The 21754-nt window shown below is 45.9% G+C and overlaps 7 protein-coding genes across 7 annotated transcripts; 4 read left to right on the top strand and 3 right to left on the bottom strand.

Annotated features, from left to right (window-relative positions):
- The first annotated feature begins 340 nt into the window (after positions 1 to 340).
- On the top strand, positions 341 to 5351 carry LOC128304030 (uncharacterized). Its single transcript, XM_053041153.1, has 4 exons — positions 341 to 2188; positions 3003 to 4136; positions 4347 to 4663; positions 4751 to 5351. The coding sequence occupies exons 1-4, from the start codon at positions 341 to 343 to the stop codon at positions 5349 to 5351; spliced, it is 3900 nt and encodes a 1299-aa protein (XP_052897113.1).
- Positions 5352 to 6154: 803 nt separating this feature from the next.
- Positions 6155 to 6906, top strand: LOC128300223 (uncharacterized). The gene is made up of 2 exons (XM_053036212.1): positions 6155 to 6434; positions 6508 to 6906. Exons 1-2 carry the CDS (start codon positions 6258 to 6260, stop codon positions 6880 to 6882), a joined length of 552 nt encoding a protein of 183 aa, XP_052892172.1. The 5' UTR covers positions 6155 to 6257; the 3' UTR covers positions 6883 to 6906.
- Positions 6782 to 8147, bottom strand: LOC128300221 (tRNA N6-adenosine threonylcarbamoyltransferase). The gene is made up of 2 exons (XM_053036210.1): positions 7965 to 8147; positions 6782 to 7886 (listed from the first exon to the last, which is right to left on the bottom strand). The coding sequence occupies exons 1-2, from the start codon at positions 8077 to 8079 to the stop codon at positions 6964 to 6966; spliced, it is 1038 nt and encodes a 345-aa protein (XP_052892170.1). The 5' UTR covers positions 8080 to 8147; the 3' UTR covers positions 6782 to 6963.
- Positions 8148 to 8176: 29 nt separating this feature from the next.
- LOC128300222 (protein YIPF1) lies at positions 8177 to 9511 on the bottom strand. The gene is made up of 4 exons (XM_053036211.1): positions 9324 to 9511; positions 9064 to 9257; positions 8701 to 8991; positions 8177 to 8642 (listed from the first exon to the last, which is right to left on the bottom strand). The coding sequence occupies exons 1-4, from the start codon at positions 9475 to 9477 to the stop codon at positions 8376 to 8378; spliced, it is 906 nt and encodes a 301-aa protein (XP_052892171.1). The 5' UTR covers positions 9478 to 9511; the 3' UTR covers positions 8177 to 8375.
- A 391-nt stretch (positions 9512 to 9902) lies between these two features.
- On the bottom strand, positions 9903 to 11617 carry LOC128303968 (uncharacterized). Its single transcript, XM_053041077.1, has 2 exons — positions 11188 to 11617; positions 9903 to 10925 (listed from the first exon to the last, which is right to left on the bottom strand). The coding sequence occupies exons 1-2, from the start codon at positions 11321 to 11323 to the stop codon at positions 10003 to 10005; spliced, it is 1059 nt and encodes a 352-aa protein (XP_052897037.1). The 5' UTR covers positions 11324 to 11617; the 3' UTR covers positions 9903 to 10002.
- A 629-nt stretch (positions 11618 to 12246) lies between these two features.
- On the top strand, positions 12247 to 15456 carry LOC128301089 (AFG3-like protein 2). Its single transcript, XM_053037409.1, has 5 exons — positions 12247 to 12507; positions 12576 to 13048; positions 13153 to 13246; positions 13322 to 13629; positions 13697 to 15456. Exons 1-5 carry the CDS (start codon positions 12409 to 12411, stop codon positions 15177 to 15179), a joined length of 2457 nt encoding a protein of 818 aa, XP_052893369.1. The 5' UTR covers positions 12247 to 12408; the 3' UTR covers positions 15180 to 15456.
- Positions 15457 to 19993: 4537 nt separating this feature from the next.
- Positions 19994 to 21745, top strand: LOC128300455 (tubulin polymerization-promoting protein homolog). Its single transcript, XM_053036515.1, has 3 exons — positions 19994 to 20689; positions 20755 to 20940; positions 21028 to 21745. Exons 1-3 carry the CDS (start codon positions 20411 to 20413, stop codon positions 21208 to 21210), a joined length of 648 nt encoding a protein of 215 aa, XP_052892475.1. The 5' UTR covers positions 19994 to 20410; the 3' UTR covers positions 21211 to 21745.
- Positions 21746 to 21754: the final 9 nt, after the last annotated feature.

Genomic DNA, 21754 nt, shown 5'->3' with positions numbered 1-21754 from the left:
GCGCCAATAGGATGAACAAAGAAATACAGGAAGAGAAGAATGAGTTATGAGATGTGAATATTACCGCACAAGCAAGCGTTGTTTTGCGGTGAAAAGACGGGAAGGTTGTTACGTAATCGTGGTTCGGAACCACCATAACAAAGTCACCATTGAAGCAAAGCTACTGGTGGCTACTCGCGGGTAATTTCGATGGTCAGACAGTCGGACGGATACAGCGGTACGAATCCGTCCGGAAGCTGGTAACAGTGCGTAATTGTGTGTTTTCTTTTCTTTCTTTCTCTATCGCCCACCAACTCGCTTGCTGTGATCCGCAGTGAGTGAACAAACTTGCAACGCTACAATGAGATTGCTTGGATCCGCAGCACTGCTGGTAGTGCTGTCAGCGGTTGCTGTCATCGGTGCGGATGAATGGAGCTGGCTTCCGTTGGAGGATGGACTGCAGGGAGAGGATAAGGTACGCGAGAAGCGACAGGATATCGGAGTTCTACCCGCTGCCCAGCAGAACGTCACCGAGGTCGGCGATGAGGACATCCTGAACTTTATCCTTGATAGCGGTCGCCAAGGTCGCAGCCTCGATGGGTTCGACGAGGTGTACAGTGATCCGTCGGTGCAGGATGCCCTGCAGAATGCCGACGACGCTCAGGCACGTAACATCATCAAGGACAAGCTCTGCTCGCTCGGTTTGATGCAGTGCGAAGGTGGCGAATCGATTGAAGGCAAGCGACCATACTATCCGATCTACGCGCAACAGCAACCACCACGTCCACGGCCACCCGTACGAGGCCCTCCGCTTGCTCCGCAGCAGTACGCCCAGCGTCCACCGCTGCCACCGCCGCAAGCTTTACCACCGAAACCCCAGCATCAGGGACCGTATGGACCGCCGAAACCAATGCCAGTACCAAACCATGCCCAGCACAAGATCGGCTATGCTGGCCTGCAGCAGCGTCCGCCCTTCGGTGGAAATCCGAATCCCTTTGCTGGTCCGAGCTACGCCTCGGCCTATCCTTCCAAGCCGCTGGGGCCAATCTACGAAGGTGATGCACCACCGTTTGATTTCGAACCGATCGGTGCCGGAGACAAGATTTACGAAGGTTCCCTCTCGAAGCCCGGCATCGTGCTAAACGACGGACCGCTCGTTAAGCCGGTGGAGCAACACATTCACCATCACTATCATCACATCGATGGTGCGGCTGACACGAAGACGGTCGTCGTGAACAACCCCGTCCCGGTGGCCGCTTCAGTGCTAAGTGGTTCGGCTGTGGTTGGCGGTTCTAGCTCATCCGGATTCAATTCTGCCACCAACGGTGGTCTATACTCGGCCGGCAGTGTTTACGGATCTCAGGGACTGTCTGGTACGGGATTTTCACCTCTAGCCGGATCCGATTTTGATTACAAAGAGCTGAAGGGCGTCAACAACAACAATGGGTTTGGACAGTCCGGAGTATATGCTGCCCAATCGAAACCCGTGTTTGAGGGATCTTCTTCCTCCTTTGGCCAGGGAAGCACTCAGAGCAGCTTGTACAACCAGGGACCGGCTCAATTTGGCAGCAACTCGCTGTACAGTGGGGAGACATCAGGCACCTATCAGGGTGGTAACGGTGCAGGCTTCCATTCGTCCAATCCAGCGCTCTACAAGAAAGAGTTGAACGTGAAGGGACCAGCCGCTTCGAATGGTTTGGGAACGTATGCCGGCAATAACTACAGCAAGTACAGCCAATACACTAACGAACAGTACGCTTCGAACGGAGGACAGTTTGGATCGAATGGAGCACAGTTTGGATCGAATGGAGGACAGTTTGGATCGAATGGAGGACAGTTTGGATCGAATGGAGGACAGTTCGGAGCTAATGGAGGACAATTCGGCTCAACGTCTGGACAATACAGCCAATTCGGAAATGGCAACAGCATTGAGGATTGTGTGTGCGTGCCTTACGATCAGTGCCCGGCTCAGGACGTGATCGGACGCAAGGATGATCTAATTCTTCCGCTAGATCCGCGCAATCTGAAGACGGACATCGAAGCCGCAGCTGACGAGGTCGTCATTACCGACGGCAACGGTACGATGACGGTGGTGCGCGTACCAAAGAATGCCACGGCCGCACCAGACACCAAGACCAAAAAGATTAGCAAGCGTGAGGCAGCGGCAAGCAAATCGGACGAAGCAAAGGATAAGGCCAACATTGAACCGGTAAGTTAACTACATGATAACTAACTACTCACTGTTCTGGTACTGTTAACCAAACTATTGCTGGAAAGCTCCAAATTCCATTATAACCCCGTTCCGTTCGGCTCGCATAAACACACATTAAACACACATCAAACGACAATGCCTTGCCCACAACTTATACCCTAATCCTTAACTTCCTAACCCTTCCTTTGCCACTTTGACCACTAAGAATTCCACCTGAGGTACCTTTGAATTGTCGGCGAGATTTTTCCTGTACAACAAACCCAGACCGTCGTGCTGTAGGGACCAGATCAGAATGTCTGCAAACCATGATCACTAAAACTCAAACTTACATGTCCTGTGATCGCATGTCCAATGTTCTCAAAGTTGCCCAGCTGAAGGAAGTACGTTAAAATACCGGAATACCACTGGAGACACTTGACAAACGACACATTTTTATTCCCGCTCTGGAAGCCATCTGCTAGTATGGACGGGTCAGAGCTTTCGAATAGCCTGATTGTGACACGTTGCGATACTCATTTGAGATGGAAAATGGATCACCACACACACTCAAACGAACAGACACATCCTCTGAACGCCTCTTTTGCACTCATAGACGCCGTGCGGCACGGGTTTTTAATGGGAAACGCTTGCGCTTGCCTATTAACCGGTCGACGGAACTAGCCTATGTGTGGGCGTGCGTAAGTGTGTTCGCTTTCTTTGTGTATGAAAGCGTGGGTATTAAGGTGTGCGCATCATCATCTTGCCACCATCTTACTCCTTCCGTACTCCTTCACACTTTCAAATGTTCCTCTTTTCAATTGTATTATTTTAGCGTTTGTTGGGTGGTGGTAGTGGTGGTGACAAGAAGGTAGTGCCCACATTTGGAGTATCGTTCGGTCTGCCGTACCCATCCGGCTATCCGCTCAACCCGTACGGTCCCCATCCGGCGCCGAATCCATATTTCGGATCGCTCAGTGCGAACGGTTTGAACCTGGGGCTGATAAATGTCAACCCGCTGCTGTCACTCCAGGTGACAAAGGACGAATACGGTGATAAGGTGCTGAAACCGCTGGTCAACTTGCACGTCACACCGACGGAGAACATTGTACATAAGATTGGTGGTCTGCTAGCGGCCAAAAAGCAAAACATATACCATGTGTTCAACCAACACGAGCATTATCACTCCCATCATGGTGGATATCCCAGACCGCCGCCAATCTATCACCCCCATCACGTACATGGGCCACCTCCGCCGTACGTTGATGGACCGATCCTTTCGAGACCTCCGCCGTTCGGTCCCGGTGGGCATCCGGAGCTTATCTATACGAAGCCCCCCGGTCCGATCTACGCCGGTCCGGGCAATTTTAATAGACCACCTCCGTTTGTCGGAGGACATCCACCGTTTGGAGCCCCGGTTGGTCCTAACTTTGGACCACCGGTCGGGCCCGGTTTTGGACCGGCGGCGTTTGGTCCAAGGCCTCCATATTTCCGGGACGCTTCCTCGGTGCTGAAAGACGGAGAACATGGCGAACAGTATGACAATGTTGAGTTAGGCCGTAGCACGAACGTGACGTTTGCAGGTGAAGCAACGAATGCTTACCGTCCGGCTGGTAACTTCAAGTACCAGTCTGTCTATCCACAAAATGAACCGAACGGCATCAATGCGAACAGAGCTCAGTACGGTCGGCAGTACCAGAACTATCGAAATGAAAACGGACAGACACGATCTAACGCTGTACGACTTCCATCCTCCGTTCCGACCCAGAATGTGCCGACACCGGCACCGGGGAATTCAAATGGTAGCCCCACGATTAGCTTTCCAAATAGCCGACGCCGTCGACGGGCAACGGACGTCAGAGTACCGGATGCACTGGAAACAGATCAAGAGATCGTGGCGACCGAGCTTAAGCAGGTCGAAGCAGGTGAATCCTCTTCCGTGCAGGAAAAATCTTTCTCCACAGAAAAGGTACGTAAAGGTGGACCTCGGAACAGCGTACGCGTTTACTACTTTCTGCACAGCTCAATCTACGTGTCTCATACTTTTACACTATTAGGTGACTCACAAAGCACAACATATAACATGCAGTGATTGTATAAGAATCCACGGTGTTCAACGGGTTTAATTAACCAAGCATACGATTGATGATCTCCTTCTTGTACCGTTCCAATTCCACAGAGACAAGCATACTACGGCCCACGACCTGGCCAACAACAGCAGCTGCAGCAGCAGTGCAGCGGACGTCAGGTTTGCTGTCGCAGACCAGTTTATCGTAATCCGGCGCAACAGAATCTGGGCAAGTGCGGTGTACGAAACGCTCAAGGTATAAATGGCCGCATTAAGAACCCGGTTTATATCGATGGAGACAGCGAATTCGGTGAATACCCATGGCAGGTGGCCATCCTGAAGAAGGATCCGAAGGAATCCGTGTACGTATGCGGTGGTACACTGATTGACAATCTGTACATCATTACGGCGGCTCATTGTGTGAAAACGTAAGTGTGCAATAGTATTTTCCGTTGGCTTTGGAAACATTTGTAGGCAACGGATATTAATGCGTGTTTTCTTCTCCCTGCCATCAGATATAATGGGTTCGATCTTCGCGTACGCCTCGGCGAATGGGACGTTAATCACGACGTTGAGTTCTATCCCTACATTGAACGGGATATAATATCGGTACAGGTGCATCCAGAATACTATGCCGGTACGCTAGACAACGATTTGGCCATTTTGAAAATGGATCGTCCAGTGGATCTCACCAGCGCTCCTCACATTGCACCCGCATGTCTGCCAGATAAACATACCGACTTCTCCGGCCAGCGTTGCTGGACTACCGGTTGGGGTAAAGATGCGTTCGGTGACTACGGAAAGTACCAGAACATCCTGAAGGAGGTAGACGTACCGATTGTAAACCACTACCAGTGTCAGAATCAGCTGCGCCAGACACGGCTCGGCTTCTCGTACAACCTGAACCAGGGTTTCATCTGCGCTGGTGGAGAAGAGGGCAAGGATGCGTGCAAGGGTGACGGCGGTGGTCCGTTGGTGTGTGAACGCAATGGTGTTTGGCAGGTGGTTGGTGTCGTGTCCTGGGGCATCGGCTGCGGACAAGCGAATGTGCCCGGCGTTTACGTAAAGGTCGCTCACTACCTCGACTGGATCAACCAGGTCCGTGGCCGGTTCTAAACGCCACGAGCTCAGACACCACTATTTATTGACCCCACACAGTGTAGTTAGGTAGTGTTTAGATTATTAACGAACGAATTGTACTGGAAGTTGTACAGTGACAATTTTTTGACCGATATAACCATATTTCTGTCTACTTCTTCAGCTGAAATCATTGCTAACGCGGTTCAGCGGGAGTTAAAGTGTACGATGCTATGTGCAAGCATTCGAGGAGTAGGAACGAGTTTTTGTGTATCGCGAGATTTACTGTGTACGCGTAGAATTAACGATTATCAATATTCTCACACAAAAAAATGAATAAATTATTGTATTTATTCTGTTTTTCGTAAATGCATGCGTTTTTAGTAGCCGTTGGCGAAATTGCTTTCTCCAATCTTATCCCATTCCTAATACCACTGCGTAAATATTTCACACGCTACTGCTATTTGAGCTAAATACTACAAACTCGCAGGTTCTTCGATGCTTTGGATTGGACAAAGGGTTTTCAGAATATATTATGCGCTTATAGTACGCTGTTGTGTTCCTAACATGTAACGTACATACGGGATAGCGAACTTGGTACTTACGACACAAACTATCGCTTCTTGATTGCCTTGGAATCACAACACTTTCTTTGTCCACTTTCAAATAGATCAAGTCTGATCCACACAACTGCCGAACTGCAACATTGATCACGAATCCCCGTTCTAGAGAAAAAAATACTGAAGAATGAGCATATCGGCTTGACACACTAGCACACCCTCTGTAAGCACTTTGATTTTGTGTTGCACAAAACTGTCAAAAACACTTGTCGTTGAGGTGGTGTGTGTACACAATGAATGGACCTTTCTTTCAGGCACAAGGAGCACGAAGTAGAAGAAACGTAAACACGGTGTTTGCATAACGCAAGCAAATCCCGTCGAAACGATGGCAACAATAAAATACATCGGCCGCACAACGGATTTTCGCGGCAAAACATTATGGGAAATTGTGGGAAATCTTAAAAACTTTGGCATAGGACGTGTCGTTGTGAGAGGCATGTTCGAACGCTATCCAGAGCCAAGCTTCATGAAAATAGTGAAAGTTGAAGCACTACCGAACGAGGTAGGTGGTTAGGATTGTAGGTTGGAACTTAAAACTATATGATTTTTCACCATTTCTGTGCGAATTTAAACAGGAACCTGCACGAAAGGTACGTGTAACGGTGGAGAAAACTTTCCGTGGACAAAAGAGTCCCAACTTGGTGCAGATTGAGAGTGTTTCCTACAAAGCCGACTACCGATTGCTGTCAAAACACGAAGAAGCGTCATACTGTAAGCTGGTTGACCGGCAAGAGAAGATATTCCCACGGGAAATTGAACTGCCGCCACTGTTGCAGGAGTTTATCGCTCGCGAAACTGGTAAACCAGCCCCAAAAGCTCCCATCAAGCTAAAAGTCGGTCGCGAAAGCAGATATCGCGTGGCGAAGGAAGGCGAAAAACCGACGATTGAGGTTACGATGAACATCGGCAAACCGGCGAGCCCTAGCTTGTATGCCAACTGTGAACTTTAATGTGCATACATTCAAAATATAGTCTATAACAATGTTCATGTAGTGCATTTTTTCGAAAGGAAATCCTCGTATATTCGACGATCAATCATCGCGCCAAGTTACTTCTACCTCGTCCGTACGGAATCGTTGCGTGATAGTCGAATCATTCCACGCCATACGTGTACCGCTGCGATACATTTCCCAACCAGCGTGCGCTATCATCACTCCGTTGTCGATGCAAAATCGTTCATCGGTTGCGAACAACTTGGCACCACGCTCCTCGCACATAATGGCCATCATCTCTTGCAGCCGTACATTGCATCCAACTCCTCCAACTATTAGCACCTCCGTCGAACCAGTGTGAGCCATGGCACGTTCCGTCGTTTCTACCAGCATTGCGAACAATGTCTCCTGTAGCGAAAAGCACAGATCTTCATCGGACCATTTTTCCTGGTTCGCTTTGGTTTGCGCCTTTCTTTGCTTCTCTTTCGGACGTGCCTTCTGCTCTAAAAACGACAATATACCCGAAAAGCTCATGTCCATGCCCTTCACGGAATATGGCAATGGTACGTAATTTTTACCCTTTTTCGCCATCTGCTCGATGTTGTACCCAGGACTAGGGTCGTTCGATAGGTGAATAATGCGTGCAAACCGATCAAGACAGTTTCCGATCGCGATGTCGATCGTTTCACCAAAAATGCGGTATCGTTTACAGGCGTACGAGATGATCTGTGTGTTGCCACCGCTCACATATAGTACGGTGGGATTAGCAGCCTTTGTTATAAGCCTTCCCATTTCAATATGTCCGATGCAGTGATTAACGCCAAGTATGGGTTTATTCCATATTTGCGCTACCGTTCTAGCTACTATGGCCACCGCCAGCAGGGGCGGTGCCATACCGGGACCTTTAGTGTAGCACACGACATCTATTTCGGTGGGTGATATACCCGACACATCCAGTGCACGCTTCAGAATATCCAGCACACGGGAACGATGGTGCTGAGCCGTTTCCTTTGGCAGGAATCCTAGTAGACGATGGAGAAAAAAGTGCAAGAACATTCCTTTGAAGCAGATTCATTAAAAGGCCAACTCTGTCGCCTTACCTTCACCGGGTGGTGTGATGTACGTCTCACGCTCGTTGGCCAGCACGTCTCCATCTCGAACGATCCCGACACCAATTTTATTGGCACTACCTTCAAATCCAATTGCGATCACCATCGAGATAAAGTGGATTTTGCAAATTTCCCAATACGATCCCGCTGCAAGGGAATGCAATGATGAAAGCCGCACTGACGTTCGAATGTAAACAGCCGGCGGGAAATGACAGGCTTGCAACAACGTCGATGATACGTCATTCCACACACTTTCAAAGAGTTTTTCTTTATTTCTAAACAATAAATGAAGCAGCATCTTGCCTTTTTAAAGCAAATCAAGCATTCTGACCGGACAAACATGTCATACTGTAAGAACCTAAGAGACATTCAAGACATTCTATTCTTAAACTGTTTCCCGATTTATGCATTTTTGCTTTGCATAGTCGTGTTGACTACCACACTGGTGATGGCTTTGTGCAATGGTGTTTCCACGGGAGTCTCCACATCAGGTGCGTGGAAAAAGTAAAGCATAAAACCTGCCGCCAGAGCAAAATGTGCCAACTCGATGGCCAGCACGACGAAGAGCGAGTACTTTGATTTTTTCACAGCCGGCATTAGAATCGTTAGCAGGGCAAATCCGGACAAAAATGCTCCAGTGATAACCAGTAACCATTGGAACAGAGATACCTGTGCATGAATGAGTTAATATGAAAATTTGTTGCAATAATCGGCTACTAACCCGTACCTGTATGGTCCAGAGAACAGACACGGGGATGTAGATCGCTAGCGAATAACCGTAAATGCAGACCAGCGATAGTAAGCTCGGGGTGCCAACTTCCTCGTCCTCATCTATGTCTAATTCACTCGATCGTACGCTCCACTTCAGGAATCCCCAGAGAGCCGAGGGAACCAGCAGGGTGTACATTATGATCGCAGTGGCAGAATACGAAACCAAATGGAAATTGTATCTCCAGTGATGGTTACCCGTGTTTTGCAAATAACTCGCCATGTTGCCCGAAATGCCAATTGTGAATATCTGAAAATGAAACAGTCTGGTCAGTGGAAATCGGCAAGCCACACGTAAACCCCATCACAGTTACACATTTACCAAGGTTAACACGATCCAGACCGGTCCATAAAGATCTGGGTTCGTGGCAATGTTGAGCTTCAGGTAGTTGACGGGTGCGCGCTTGGGAATCATCGAGGTGGCGATGCGATCCACCACAATCATAGTATCGACGTCGAAAAACCCTTGGTAGTACTCGAAACTGAAAATCGAACCACCCTTCGCCGAGTTGTTTTCTGGTGATAACAACAATGCCTCGATTCATTAGCGGGTGGCAAACAAGTTTCAATTGGCCTTCCTACCTTTCGCCGTTCCATCTTCATCATCCTCGTCGTCGATACTGGGAAGTGTACGTTGCGGCGAATTTATGTTGATTTGTGCACTCTGACTTCCACTAGCTTCGTTTATTAGTGGAAATTCTTTAAACGACAACAAATCGTCCACGGATGCATCCATTTTTTTGGATGGTAAATAAAACTGGAGCTCTTCGGTATTTGTGAAATTTGCCTTCTTTGATTACGTCAGTTTGACATTTTCAAACACCAAAAATGTGTATCGATGACAGCAGCATTTGTTTACTCTTGGACAGTGCAATTTCAATTTCAGATCGCATGTTTGCAGTGAAATGAATTATTCGAATTCAAGGATTATCGAACAAATTTAAATAAACCCCATAAGGCCATATTCAGCAATACTCACACGCAAGAACTCTAACGAAAAGCTTAAATTTCCTTTTTATTGCATTCTCTGGTAACATCATAGCTTTCGTCGTGCTATGATAAAGGTGGAATTCTCTATTCCAAAATACCTTGAAATTTTGACCTATTTTAACAACCTTATTAACTACGAAGACACTATAACCAATTGCACCAATTGCATTGCACCGTAACCAACCAATAGTCTCAGACTATCAACTAAAAGGCACGTTGTGTTTGAGCATGAGAAGTGAATTTTCCGGTAACTGGGCTTTTGAACGATCTCCTAAACTATATCCATCGTTAACGGAATCATTAGACAGTTGTTGAGCATTTTGCTGTTTGCCAGCGCGGGGAGATTGTCCACCTTCTTATACCGTATGTAGAGCTTCAGCATCCGTATTTTCCAATTGTTATTCTCCATCGGATCACGCCGAAGACCGATTAGCGTTTCAAACTCACCCAGACACACGAACCGGTTATCCGGTCCTGGTTGATTGTTGTACACGACGCCACATGAAAGCGCCAGCACACCCGACTCCATAATTCGCCCTTGGCATCCATCGAACATTATGTTCGGCACTAGCTGAAAGTTGTACTGGAACTTAAGGCTAAGGATCAGATTGATGATATCCTGTGGCCCGCACACCTGTTCGGTGCCTTGTTGTGTTTCGCTGATCTCCAGCATGACTGTACAGTTGGCATCGTTCCAAAATGCACTTTCGTCGAGCGAGTTGCGGTTCCACTTGAGAAAGAACCATACGGTGTAATCGAGTGCGAGCAGATTCACCGGATATTGCTCCAGGCCGGGTGCTTCGGTGTCCGATTCATCACCGGGTCCATTTGTATTTTCACTGAAGAACACACCACTCGAAGATGCTGCCAGTGCGTTGTAATTATCGATGTGGTTTTGCAGCGTGGTCCCGCTTGAACAGCTGGAGTCTGCGGATGTCGATGGAAATGCGTACGAAGTAGACGACGGTCCCGGCATGTCGTTCGACGATGGTACATAGGATGCATCCGTTGAGCTACCGTACTTGCGTCTCCAGAGTTGCAAGCAATGCTCAATTATCATCGCCTTTGAACTGTCTTGTGGTAAGTTAATGTTGTAGCTTTGCAGGTATTTGACGAGGTACTCTGTTTTAACTATGTTTTTGGCCAGCAAGGTTCCAGCATCACGACAATGTTCCATCATAACGTTTAAAGACTCTGAAACAAGACATTAAAAGAGATTCAATAAAAACGGCTTACCCGTTCCGGCGAAAGGCGATCACTATCTAATGTATCGCGACAATATTATGTTTTCTTATCGTGCCCAAGCGCCGAGGAATTAGCGAACCAATCAATTCAATTATTTTGACAAATCCAACCACCATAAATCAAACGTAGCGAGCAAGAATACTGCTTGTATTTCGCCACCCCATTGGTAGATAAGCGCGATATCGTATGCAGCTATATCGACCGAACATACTTTCCAGCGTGATCTCTTTGATGGAGTTTTTCGAGATGATGTTCCCAATCGCTAGCGTAACTTTGCGCACTTCAGGATCAACCTGGGTGAAGAAGTCCGCTATACCGTTGCGCTCATGCTCAGCCGATATCACCATTCTGCTGCTCCGCCGTTCGGACTGCGAAAGGGATTGCGATAAAACTGAAAACTTCCGGTTGCCCAATCCTCAATCCTCAACCCCGGTTTTACAGGTACGATTTGTCGAAGCGCGCACTGGGAATGAAACACACCCTCCTATTGTGCCTTACAACGCGGAAGTGTTTTGAAACTTGTTTGAGGGGCTTTTTAAACAGCTCGGGGCGTGGAGTAGAGGCGTTTGTCCAATAACAAAACACAATTTGTTATGCTAAGACACTATTTTCGTCGCGTGCCTTCCTCATTTCGCAGTCTTTTCACTATTCCGTTTTGTGCGCTGCTTCGTAACATATGACTGAAAAATAACACCGCCATTCCAGTGTTGCCAGCGCGCACTGCGAGGTTAGCGTCAATGAAAAATTACGATAAAAACATAATTGTATGGGTAAATGATGAACCATGCTATGTCATTTCAACACTGAAAGTGAATAAATACAAATTCCACTTTTTACTATTTAGAAAAAGCGATTTAATGCTTATTTTTCATTGAGTGTTTCAGGCATCTTGCAAAACTTGCTACTTGGGTCTCACTGCACCGGCTGTCAGCAGAATGTTGTGACACATGCAGCTGTCGCGCCCACGTACAGCTGTGTATTAGGGCTCTTCTACACTATGCGGGTTCCCGTATCCAGATGTAAAACAGTTTTATATAATTTAAACCTATATTTAACTTATGGAAACGAACTAGAGGTAGGTTTCACAGTCTTTTTTCTTTCTAACATAATGCTAATTATGCTTTTCCTCGTTGGATATACTCTTCGCATCACCATTGCAGCAGCCGAGAAGCCGAATGTCAAATGTATATTTCTCGACAACAATCTCGTACAGTGTAACACAGCCTTCATCAAAATTTTCATCAGTCACTACACACGCACGAAACTTGTAAGCCGAGTTTCATCAACACGCATCGTATGAACAATTGCGAAGATTGTGTAATAAAGTGTATTATGGTTTAAAGTAACTTGTTAAAGCTTGCTGCAACTAGGTGAGTGTTTGCATGAGTGCGCTATAGTGGTACAGAAACCCCCAATCACCTATCGCAGTAAAATGGCATATCGTGTTCTGACGACAGCCAAAAAGCTCGAATCCGTTCTCGTCGGGCTGAACAGGCCACACCGCACCGTGAATGGGCCAGACTGTGAACAGGTAACAGAGAGTAGTGGCGGGCTGTTTTGTTTACAGCATTCTCACATACCACATTCTTTCCTTTCTAGATCATTCGCAGCCTAAGCTATCTGGAATCCAAAAGCAACAAAACGTGGAATGAGTTCATCCATCGTATACAGGTGTTCTGTGAAAAGCCTCCGAAAGGGTTCGAGAAATACTATAAACCACCCGGTGCTGGTCAGCAAAAGCAAACGAACAAAGCCGGTGAAAGCACAGCCAGCAAAGAGGGCAATGCGTCTGACCAACAGCCCAATTCGTCCCAATCCAGTGCAACACCACCGGATGCATCGCCTCGTAAAAGCGATTGGAATTTGGGGATGTTTTCACCCCAACCGGCACGTGGTAAGGGCGGTTCCAGCGGTGGAAGCGGTGGTTCTGGTCGTCCCATTGGCGGGGGCGAAGATGGCGATAAGGAGAAATTGCTGATCTTTGGAGCGTTGGCTGGTATTGCGTTAATATCGGCCATAGCGTACTTCGAGATGGGCTACAAGGAAATAGCGTGGAAGGAATTTGTGAACAAGTACGTTGTTCCTATGCAATTGTTGTTTTATTCCTAGTAGTCAAAACTGAAATAAGACAATCTGCGGGCGGTACTAATGATGTACTTTCTTTCTTTGATTTTAGCTACCTCGCACGCGGCATCGTCGATAAGCTAGAAGTGGTCAACAAAAAGTGGGTCCGCGTTAAGCTAACACCCGGCAATGCCACAGATTCGTCGGTATGAACCAATTTTCCAGAGATGCCGTCACGGTGTAAAGGGAATGGGAAATAAATTGCTTCCTTATTATTGTAGGGCATTCTGTGGTTTAACATTGGCAGCGTAGATTCGTTCGAGCGCAACCTAGAAAATGTACAAACCGACATGAACATCGAACCGGTAAACTTTGTCCCGGTGATCTATCGGAGCGAGCTGGAAGCATCCAGTCTGACGGGTCTTTTACCGACCCTACTCATTATCGGATTTCTCGTGTACATGATGCGTCGCTCGTCAGAAATGATGGGTGGCGGCCGAGGAGGACGACGTGGCGGTGGTTTATTCGGTGGCGTCATGCAATCGACCGCTAAGCTAATCAATGCTAATGAAATCAACGTCGGTTTCAAGTAAGTGCACACAGTGTGAAGATATAATTAGATGGAACCTTAACATTGGTTAAATTTTCGGTTGTAGGGATGTAGCCGGTTGCGAGGAGGCCAAGATCGAAATCATGGAGTTTGTGAATTTTCTTAAAAACCCCCAGCAGTATATCGATCTTGGAGCGAAAATCCCCAAAGGAGCCATGCTGACTGGGCCGCCCGGTACGGGCAAAACGTTGCTTGCAAAAGCAACTGCTGGCGAAGCAAACGTTCCGTTCATTACGGTGTCGGGTTCCGAATTTTTGGAAATGTTTGTTGGTGTGGGACCTTCACGTGTACGCGACATGTTTGCCATGGCACGCAAAAACGCCCCGTGCATTCTGTTCATCGATGAGATCGATGCCGTTGGACGAAAGCGCGGTGGCAAAAGCTTCGGTGGACATTCGGAGCAAGAAAACACACTTAACCAGCTACTAGTGGAGATGGATGGGTTCAACACAACGACCAATGTGGTGGTGCTGGCTGCCACGAACCGAGTGGACATTCTGGACAAGGCATTGTTGCGACCGGGGCGTTTCGATCGACAGATTTACGTGCCAGCACCCGACATTAAGGGACGCGCCTCCATCTTCAAAGTGCATTTGGGACCGCTCAAGACGGACCTAGACAAGACCGATCTAGCGCGCAAGATGGCCGCCCTTACGCCAGGATTCACGGGAGCGGACATTGCGAACGTGTGTAACGAGGCGGCACTAATTGCGGCCCGCGATCTGAACGAGTCCATCATAATGAAGCACTTTGAGCAAGCGATCGAAAGAGTAATTGCAGGTATGGAGAAAAAAACGAACGTGCTGTCGCCGGAGGAAAAACGTACCGTTGCGTACCACGAGGCAGGACACGCTGTCTGTGGCTGGTTCCTGGAGCACTCCGATCCACTGTTGAAGGTGTCGATTATTCCACGCGGTAAGGGTCTCGGCTATGCACAGTACCTTCCGAAGGATCAGTACCTGCTAACGACGGAGCAGCTGTACGATCGTATGTGCATGACGTTGGGTGGTCGTGTATCGGAAGAAATTTTCTTCGAGCGCATCACGACCGGAGCGCAGGACGATCTCAAGAAAATTACCGACAGTGCGTACGCCCAAATAACGCGCTTCGGCATGAACAAGAAGGTTGGCAACGTTAGTTTCGACAGTTCGCAGCCGGGCGATCCCATGTTCACGAAACCCTACTCGGAACAGACGGCACAAATTATCGACGAAGAGGTCCGTGCTCTGATCGATCGGGCGTATGTGCGGACGATGGCGCTGCTGACGAAACATCGGGCCGATGTGGAGAAGGTGGCGGAACGGTTACTCAAGAATGAGATTCTAAGCCGTGACGACATGATCGAACTGCTCGGCAAGCGCCCATTCCCGGAGAAATCGACATACGAGGAGTTCGTGGAGGGTACGGGTTCGTTCGAGGAGGACACTACACTGCCGGATGGGTTGGCCAGCTGGAATAAGGAAAAGGCACAACAAAAGGATACAACAAGTGCGAAGGGTGGCGATGAAGAGAGCAAACTAAAGGCGTAAAAGTCAAGCAATGGTGTTATTAGTTGAGCAAGTGAAAAGTAAACGAATGTGTTCTGGCAACTGTCAGAAACGGAAATAAAATGTTCGCTACCAACAGGTGCAATCCACTTTCACTTAATTAATTCTCCCCCCACAAAGGTTTTGTTTTGTAATATTGTGTTTTATAGTGAAATACAAAGTTATTTCCCTGAATAGGAATCAGTTCGTTGATAAGGGCCTATGTATTCCAGCGAATATCCATTTTCTAGCCTACTGCGTGAAAAACTCTGAACGCAAGGGTGTCGAACCTCTATCGGTCAAACATACATTTGATCTTACTACACAAACAAGCACTTTGTTAGATTTTAATTTACATTTAACTGTTAATATACTTTGTATTATTATAACACGATAAAACCCCTAATTAGGCAAATTATACATTTATTTCCCAATAATAATTTGTTACATTATAATTATATTACATTATGCGTCAGTGGTATCTAGTTTGCAGTGTTCAAAAATTTTAAAAATGAAATGTGTATTGGTTTAATGTATTTCATTTGTTATAGCTGCTGGTCAATAAAATAAAGTGTTCAAAAGCGAATCAAAGTACTATACATATCGTGGAACGTTTGATACACTTGGAATTCACTCGTAACACTCGTCCGGTCTACGTTTGGCCAAGCTGTGCACGCGTTATCTTCAGCAACCCGAGAGCTAGTACAGCCGCGCGTCGTCTCGCGTATAGTACACAGTCGGATTTTAGTCTCGCGCGCGCGTTGCTGCGGTAAGAGCGGTCGTCTTCACGAGTTGCCCGAATAGAGTTAGAACAAATCACACACATCGTTTACAAATCACACATTGTTACATTGTTTTACAAATTTACAAACCGTTTATAGTGATACCGTGTACGGATTATAAAGAAATTCTATAAATTCTCATTTTTGTGCGTCGTACATTCAAAGGTAATTGAAACTCCCCTGTCCCGCCCCACAGTGCACACTTTGATGCTTTACAGAAAGGAAATATTCATTCGCTGTGCGTGCAACAGCGAGTAGCGGATGGGTTAAATATTCAACCGACGTCACAAGTGGTGCTGGGCTTAAAAAAGTACACAAATGTTTGCAACAATCTGCAAGTGACATTGGTTTGGAAATGGTCCAAAAAAGCGAAAACTACCACGCCACCCCAGCCAGCATCGGGGAGATTTATCTCGCATCGATTGAGAGGAGCGAGATTCTGCTGCTCGTGATGACGTGAGATTGGTGCGAATCCCTTCACGGGAGGCACGGTATCCTGTGGTCCGTCGCAGATCAATAACTGTTCATGCGCACTGTCGCACTTTTGCCGTGCGCGCGTTAACGCCGTAACGGGCGTGATTTCCGTTCTGCCGCAAAGAATTGTTACCACGGCGGAATGTTGTCCCCATTCGAGAATCTTACTCCAGTGTCCGTTTTATGAGTGCTCCGTTTGTGTTGCATAGCATTCGCGAACACGCGAACGAAATTCAAATCCCGAACCCCGAAGCGCGTGTGTTACTATCTGGTGCAGCGTGGCGCACGACTAGTGCTCATTTTTATGAATTTTAATCTAACATCAGGCGGATAATAGGGAAAACGAACGCAAACCTTCCGCGGTCATTCGAGCGGCACCCCTTTTTAATACTTCCGCCGGTCAACTGCTGGATTTGATTCCATTTTTTTGGACGATTAAGGTCCGGGTGGTACTTAATCACCCACTCCAGCGGCACACAAGTCCAGCCCTACACATATTCTTACCTTCTTTTTTCGCCCCTGTCTTGGCATATCCTTCCCAACGCACACAGTTCTGCTGACGAGCCTTTGTTTACGTTTAGTCCAGCAGCAAGGGATATGCGCACCAGAAAAGGGAAAGTGCGCGCCAACCAGCGGCAGAAGCGTGTTTGCTTCCGCAATGTACCCGCCAAAGGTCAGTTCGTAAAAAAAGGGGGGAAATCCCACAAGGGAAAAGGAAAAGTTTATTTTTTGGTTGTGTTGGTTTGATACAACGCATACATACACACCCATACCCATCGCACGGACATTTAGTCTCTTGGTGATCCTTTTTCTTGAGAAGTTGTTCTTGATGGAGCAGAATTGTATGTTGCCATTTTCCGGGATGACTCATTCTAGTTGAGGTGTATTTTTAGCTATGCTACCGAAAGGACACGCGCTTTTGCCAACGCTGGGGAATCGAAATTGAGCAATGGCTTAAATTCTTGCTGAAATCAAATAAACAAAACGCGTGATTTAATTGAGTTTGATTCACAAGCTTTATACAGATTTTATCATAAATCGAAGCCTTGGATGTCTTTTGTTTTTGGTGATATTTTATGATAAAAATTAGATTATTTATGATGAAATTAGACTCATTTTAAAAAGGGCAATCCAACAATCGTATCATGATTATGTCCAGTATATTGTCCACTAGACAGCACTGGACTGTCTCTTGACCCACAATTGCAATTGCTATCTTCCTATCTGATTGCGAACTTATCGTTCCTTTATTAACCCCTTGTTGAACCCGCGCCCCGACTAGTAGAACAACCGATACCGAGCGGAATCGGACTATCGTATATCTTCTTTTTTTCTTGAAATTGCTACTTTTATTACTCTCGCCTGTCTTGTGAATGACACGTACCGTACACCACCTTTGACGGGCACATATATATATTTTCTGATATCAGTTTACTGCCAAAAAGCATGACATCATTCCTGACGACACCGAGCGCGCACCGTGAAAGCGGTAGCTAAGTGCCATGAAAATACTGGAAATTTACCAATGGAAAAAAGAAACGAAATCTTGTAATACATTCAACAAACAAGCAAATAAAACATTTTGTAATGTTAATACTTTTATATGTATTAATTCTACAGGTGGTGTGATTCACTGACCGTACGTTTGAGTAGAAACTCTTGTAACATCCGCCAGAAACTATCAATCTTCAAATTTATCGCATCCAAGGATGCGAGCTATGAACAACGAGCAACAACAACCACACCGTGCGCGCGTGTAGTTGATCTCGCATAATTTAACATCTCCCCCATCTGCTGCTGGATGGCCGAGCGGTAGAGCGGTGTGAAGTAATATCTAAATTTATATTGTTTGTTTTGGTGACCACGTAAAACGCATGGCTACTCGAGTATCAGGAGGTCAGGGAGAAGTTTTGGAGACGCATATCCCATCACTACCCGGGGCGTGTGAAGCATATGGCCATTACGGATTCACCTACCAACTGCTGATGGGGGGTGGTGATGATGTAATGACTAGTATTGCCCGGTGAATGAGTAGAGCACCAATGAACTAGCTTCATGGAAGCGCATCATCCATCACAACAATGGACAAACGACTTCTCGCTTGCGCCGTTGTGCACATATTTGCACTCTTTGCATCTTGTGGTGGTCCTTCCCACTCACGGTCTCTGTCGGTTAGTACAACCGTGATAATGTTTACATTATGCCATTATTTGCTTTCAAATTTATCTTCTTCACATAGTGGCAAATGAGATTTAAGAAAAGCTGCATTCAAAAACATATCAGCATTATTTTAAGCATCATGAGAACGCTTCTTGAGTAGAAAATAAAAGTATTTTTAAAGCTAAACTTTTTCAAAAGTGAAGGGTAAATAAGGTCTTATAAATCTTATATCTAACCTATTAAAATCTTCCAAAATGGATTAGCATCAAATAGGGAATAGAACCATTTCAATTGCATTGTTCTCTGCAAGACTCCGCTGAGTTCGTCCGCGTGTTAGTACATGTGTAAACACCACTGACACAGCGTGTACTTAAGGTTGGTGCTAATTAGCCAACATCACCTGGTTAGTCGATTACCAGTGTTCCGTTACGCTGTGTCACATACGCTCCCATCGATCACTCAACATTCAACATGGCGGCAGGTATATCTCTCCAATGTAATCCACTCCCCAGTTGCAATTGTTTACACTTGTTGCTTGTTGGCTCATGAATATGATTTTGGACCAACAACTTCCAAGGGTGCACGCACGGCGCCAGTGTGAAACTTGTATCCTAATTATGGTACTACTGGTGCGCGTCACATGATATGTGGTCTATGGTTTGGCATCATTTTCTGTACGCTGTAATCTAACGAACCCATAGCCCGGATAGCATGTTGTTCCACTTCTGCATGAGGTCGAATGATGTATGATGCAATATTTTAGCAATTCTGTCTTTAAAAGAGGTCTTGAGTTCTTGTAAATTCATTATTCGTTTAAATTCATTCAATAAGGCAGCTTTCAATAGTCCAGAAATTACTCCAATGGCCGAATACATCAATCGTTGGACAAATCCATGATGATGATTCCAATAACTGAATGAGAACCGCAATTCTCCAGTAATCATGACGTTTTGTTTTTCAACCAAGATATTCACGAATCTCTGAAGATTCATTATTCAAGAGAAATTTAGAGGGTCAAATAATGATTCGAATGATACACTAACTTCACACGAATGACTCTTCTCAAAAGACACTACACTATACTGTCTTTACTAGTGCTGCGTTGCAAAGATGCTTTGGATAAGAGTCATTCATATGATTCTTCAATGAGAAGTCATTCAAACCATGAATCGACTCTGAAAAGATTCATGAATCTTCCGAGCGGATCATAAATCATAAAGTGGAGGTCATACATCTTGGGTGCTCCATTAAAGCTTCGAGGATTCGTAAATCTTTGAAGTAGAGATTCATATTCATTCATTCGAGTGTGTTCTATGAATGCGGTATTATCTACAAAACATTGAATGAAATCGCAACCAAAGTAGGTGTGATAGCATTAGATATGATAAAAAAATATACAAATCTCATCATCTTTCGTAGCAGCAGCAACTGTAAAAAAACCAGCCGAGTGATATAAGCATATGGCACATGAAAATGTTAGTTATTTGCAAGTGTATCGTCGTGGGTGCTAATTAACAGGAACGAAGCAGGCGACTGCTCGTACATTCGGTACGACGGGTGGGAACAGTACTGGCCGGGCTACTTGATCGGCAACAACACAGTAATTCATCCTCGAGTGGTTGACGGTGTTGTTGCTTGTATTTTTGGCATACTTAAACAAACAGTACGCGATAAGATGTATACGCATGTCGCCGTTCACCGGTTTGTAGCGAAGGAGTCTTTCGTTAGGAACATTAGATTATCTTCTCTTTGCTAATAGAGAAAGTACATCTTCCAGTAATGGTTTTCCATTGTTCGTCTCTCCTTAGCTAACACAACATGGCGGACGAATCGCAACCAAATGGAACAGACGTTGTGGACAAGATGACCGTTGAAGTGGCCGAAATGGCTTTGGATGCAAACGAAACATCAAAGCAAACCGCTGCAGCAGAACCGGAAAAACCGACCGAAAATGACGCGAATGGAGCAGCGGCAAAACCAGCATCAACAGCGGCCTTTAAGGAACAGTTTAAGGCATTTTCGAAGTTTGGCGATACCAAATCGGACGGAAAACACCTAACGCTTTCGCAGAGCGACAAGTGGATGAAGCAGGCGAAGGTGAGAGAAGGTTTTTCGTTGTAAATACAGTTCAATTTATACAACCACCACATTGTCACTTTTAGGTTATTGATAAGAAGATAACAACCACTGATACGGGTATACACTTCAAGAAACTAAAATCGATGAAACTAACGTTGGAAGATTACAACAAATTTTTGGAGGATCTTGCAAAAACGAAGAAAGTCGAGCTGGATGAAATTAAGAACAAAATGGCTAACTGTGGCGCCCCTGGTGTTCATAATGCAACGGTAGGCAATACAGCCAACACGTTTTAAAAGTGAAATGGATTGATATATTAATACTAATTTCGGATTTCCCGCCTTCATGCTTCATAGCCGGGGAAAGCGGCCGATACGGTTGCACGCCTTACGGACACTTCCAAATACACTGGGTCACACAAACAACGGTTCGATGAAACTGGCAAGGGTAAGGGTATAGCTGGCCGGAAGGATCTGGTCGATCAGTCCGGATACGTGTCGGGATATGGGCACAAAAACACGTACGACAAAACCCATTGAAAGGTCCGGAGCGTTGGACCGTTGAGCATAAGGAACAACTCTAGCTGAAACTGAACTTCTTTAGCTGTGCTTCAATAACGTTAATGTAGCGTAATTGTGCATTGTGCGTTAGCGTTAAGTACGTGTGTATTGAACGATCAATAACCAACAGAACGGCTCGATATGATTTCACAACATTGTGTACTGTGAGGGTTTAAATTGCTAAACAAAAAAACGCGCATCCTTTTCGCGTGGAAACATGTATTACATGATCAAAAATGGATATAATCAAAATCTAACCATCCTATAAACAGTTTTTCGTTACATGGTTTGTTATTGAAAGTTGTGTTAGTTACACTTTTTACATATACAATTGTTTGATGTTTGTGTTTGTGTGTGTTTTTTTTTTTACTTTCATCATCTACATAATGTTATGTCTAGTCCTTAAACGTAAATCCATTAGTGTAAGTTTAAAATACATCCAATTTGTACCGAACCGGATAGTGGACAGAGAGCAGGAGAGATATTCTGAACCAAAAATACATAATTTAAAACACGAATGGTT

Source organism: Anopheles moucheti, chromosome 3, assembly GCF_943734755.1.
Source record: "Anopheles moucheti chromosome 3, idAnoMoucSN_F20_07, whole genome shotgun sequence".
Taxonomy (NCBI): Eukaryota; Metazoa; Arthropoda; class Insecta; order Diptera; family Culicidae; genus Anopheles; species Anopheles moucheti.
Note: the sequence above shows the minus strand (reverse complement) of the source record. Positions and strands in the feature narration are given on the sequence as shown.

Excerpts from the sequence above, each read along its gene's own strand:
- LOC128304030 (XM_053041153.1), top strand. The coding sequence starts at position 341 with ATGAGATTGCTTGGATCCGCAGCACTGCTGGTAGTGCTGTCAGCGGTT. Across the intron at positions 4,137-4,346 it reads AATCTTTCTCCACAGAAAAG|AGACAAGCATACTACGGCCC; the intron begins GTACGTAAAGGT and ends CCAATTCCACAG. Across the intron at positions 4,664-4,750 it reads GCGGCTCATTGTGTGAAAAC|ATATAATGGGTTCGATCTTC; the intron begins GTAAGTGTGCAA and ends CCCTGCCATCAG.
- LOC128300222 (XM_053036211.1), bottom strand. The coding sequence starts at position 9,477 with ATGGATGCATCCGTGGACGATTTGTTGTCGTTTAAAGAATTTCCACTA. Across the intron at positions 8,992-9,063 it reads TCTGGATCGTGTTAACCTTG|ATATTCACAATTGGCATTTC; the intron begins GTAAATGTGTAA and ends TTTCATTTTCAG. Across the intron at positions 8,643-8,700 it reads CTGTTCTCTGGACCATACAG|GTATCTCTGTTCCAATGGTT; the intron begins GTACGGGTTAGT and ends ATTCATGCACAG.
- LOC128303968 (XM_053041077.1), bottom strand. The coding sequence starts at position 11,323 with ATGGTGATATCGGCTGAGCATGAGCGCAACGGTATAGCGGACTTCTTC. Across the intron at positions 10,926-11,187 it reads CAAAGAGATCACGCTGGAAA|AGTCTTTAAACGTTATGATG; the intron begins GTATGTTCGGTC and ends GTCTTGTTTCAG.
- LOC128300221 (XM_053036210.1), bottom strand. The coding sequence starts at position 8,079 with ATGGTGATCGCAATTGGATTTGAAGGTAGTGCCAATAAAATTGGTGTC. Across the intron at positions 7,887-7,964 it reads CATCACACCACCCGGTGAAG|GATTCCTGCCAAAGGAAACG; the intron begins GTAAGGCGACAG and ends ATCGTCTACTAG.
- LOC128300455 (XM_053036515.1), top strand. The coding sequence starts at position 20,411 with ATGGCGGACGAATCGCAACCAAATGGAACAGACGTTGTGGACAAGATG. Across the intron at positions 20,690-20,754 it reads AGTGGATGAAGCAGGCGAAG|GTTATTGATAAGAAGATAAC; the intron begins GTGAGAGAAGGT and ends TGTCACTTTTAG. Across the intron at positions 20,941-21,027 it reads CTGGTGTTCATAATGCAACG|CCGGGGAAAGCGGCCGATAC; the intron begins GTAGGCAATACA and ends CATGCTTCATAG.
- LOC128300223 (XM_053036212.1), top strand. The coding sequence starts at position 6,258 with ATGGCAACAATAAAATACATCGGCCGCACAACGGATTTTCGCGGCAAA. Across the intron at positions 6,435-6,507 it reads TTGAAGCACTACCGAACGAG|GAACCTGCACGAAAGGTACG; the intron begins GTAGGTGGTTAG and ends GAATTTAAACAG.
- LOC128301089 (XM_053037409.1), top strand. The coding sequence starts at position 12,409 with ATGGCATATCGTGTTCTGACGACAGCCAAAAAGCTCGAATCCGTTCTC. Across the intron at positions 12,508-12,575 it reads ATGGGCCAGACTGTGAACAG|ATCATTCGCAGCCTAAGCTA; the intron begins GTAACAGAGAGT and ends TTTCCTTTCTAG. Across the intron at positions 13,247-13,321 it reads GCAATGCCACAGATTCGTCG|GGCATTCTGTGGTTTAACAT; the intron begins GTATGAACCAAT and ends TTATTATTGTAG.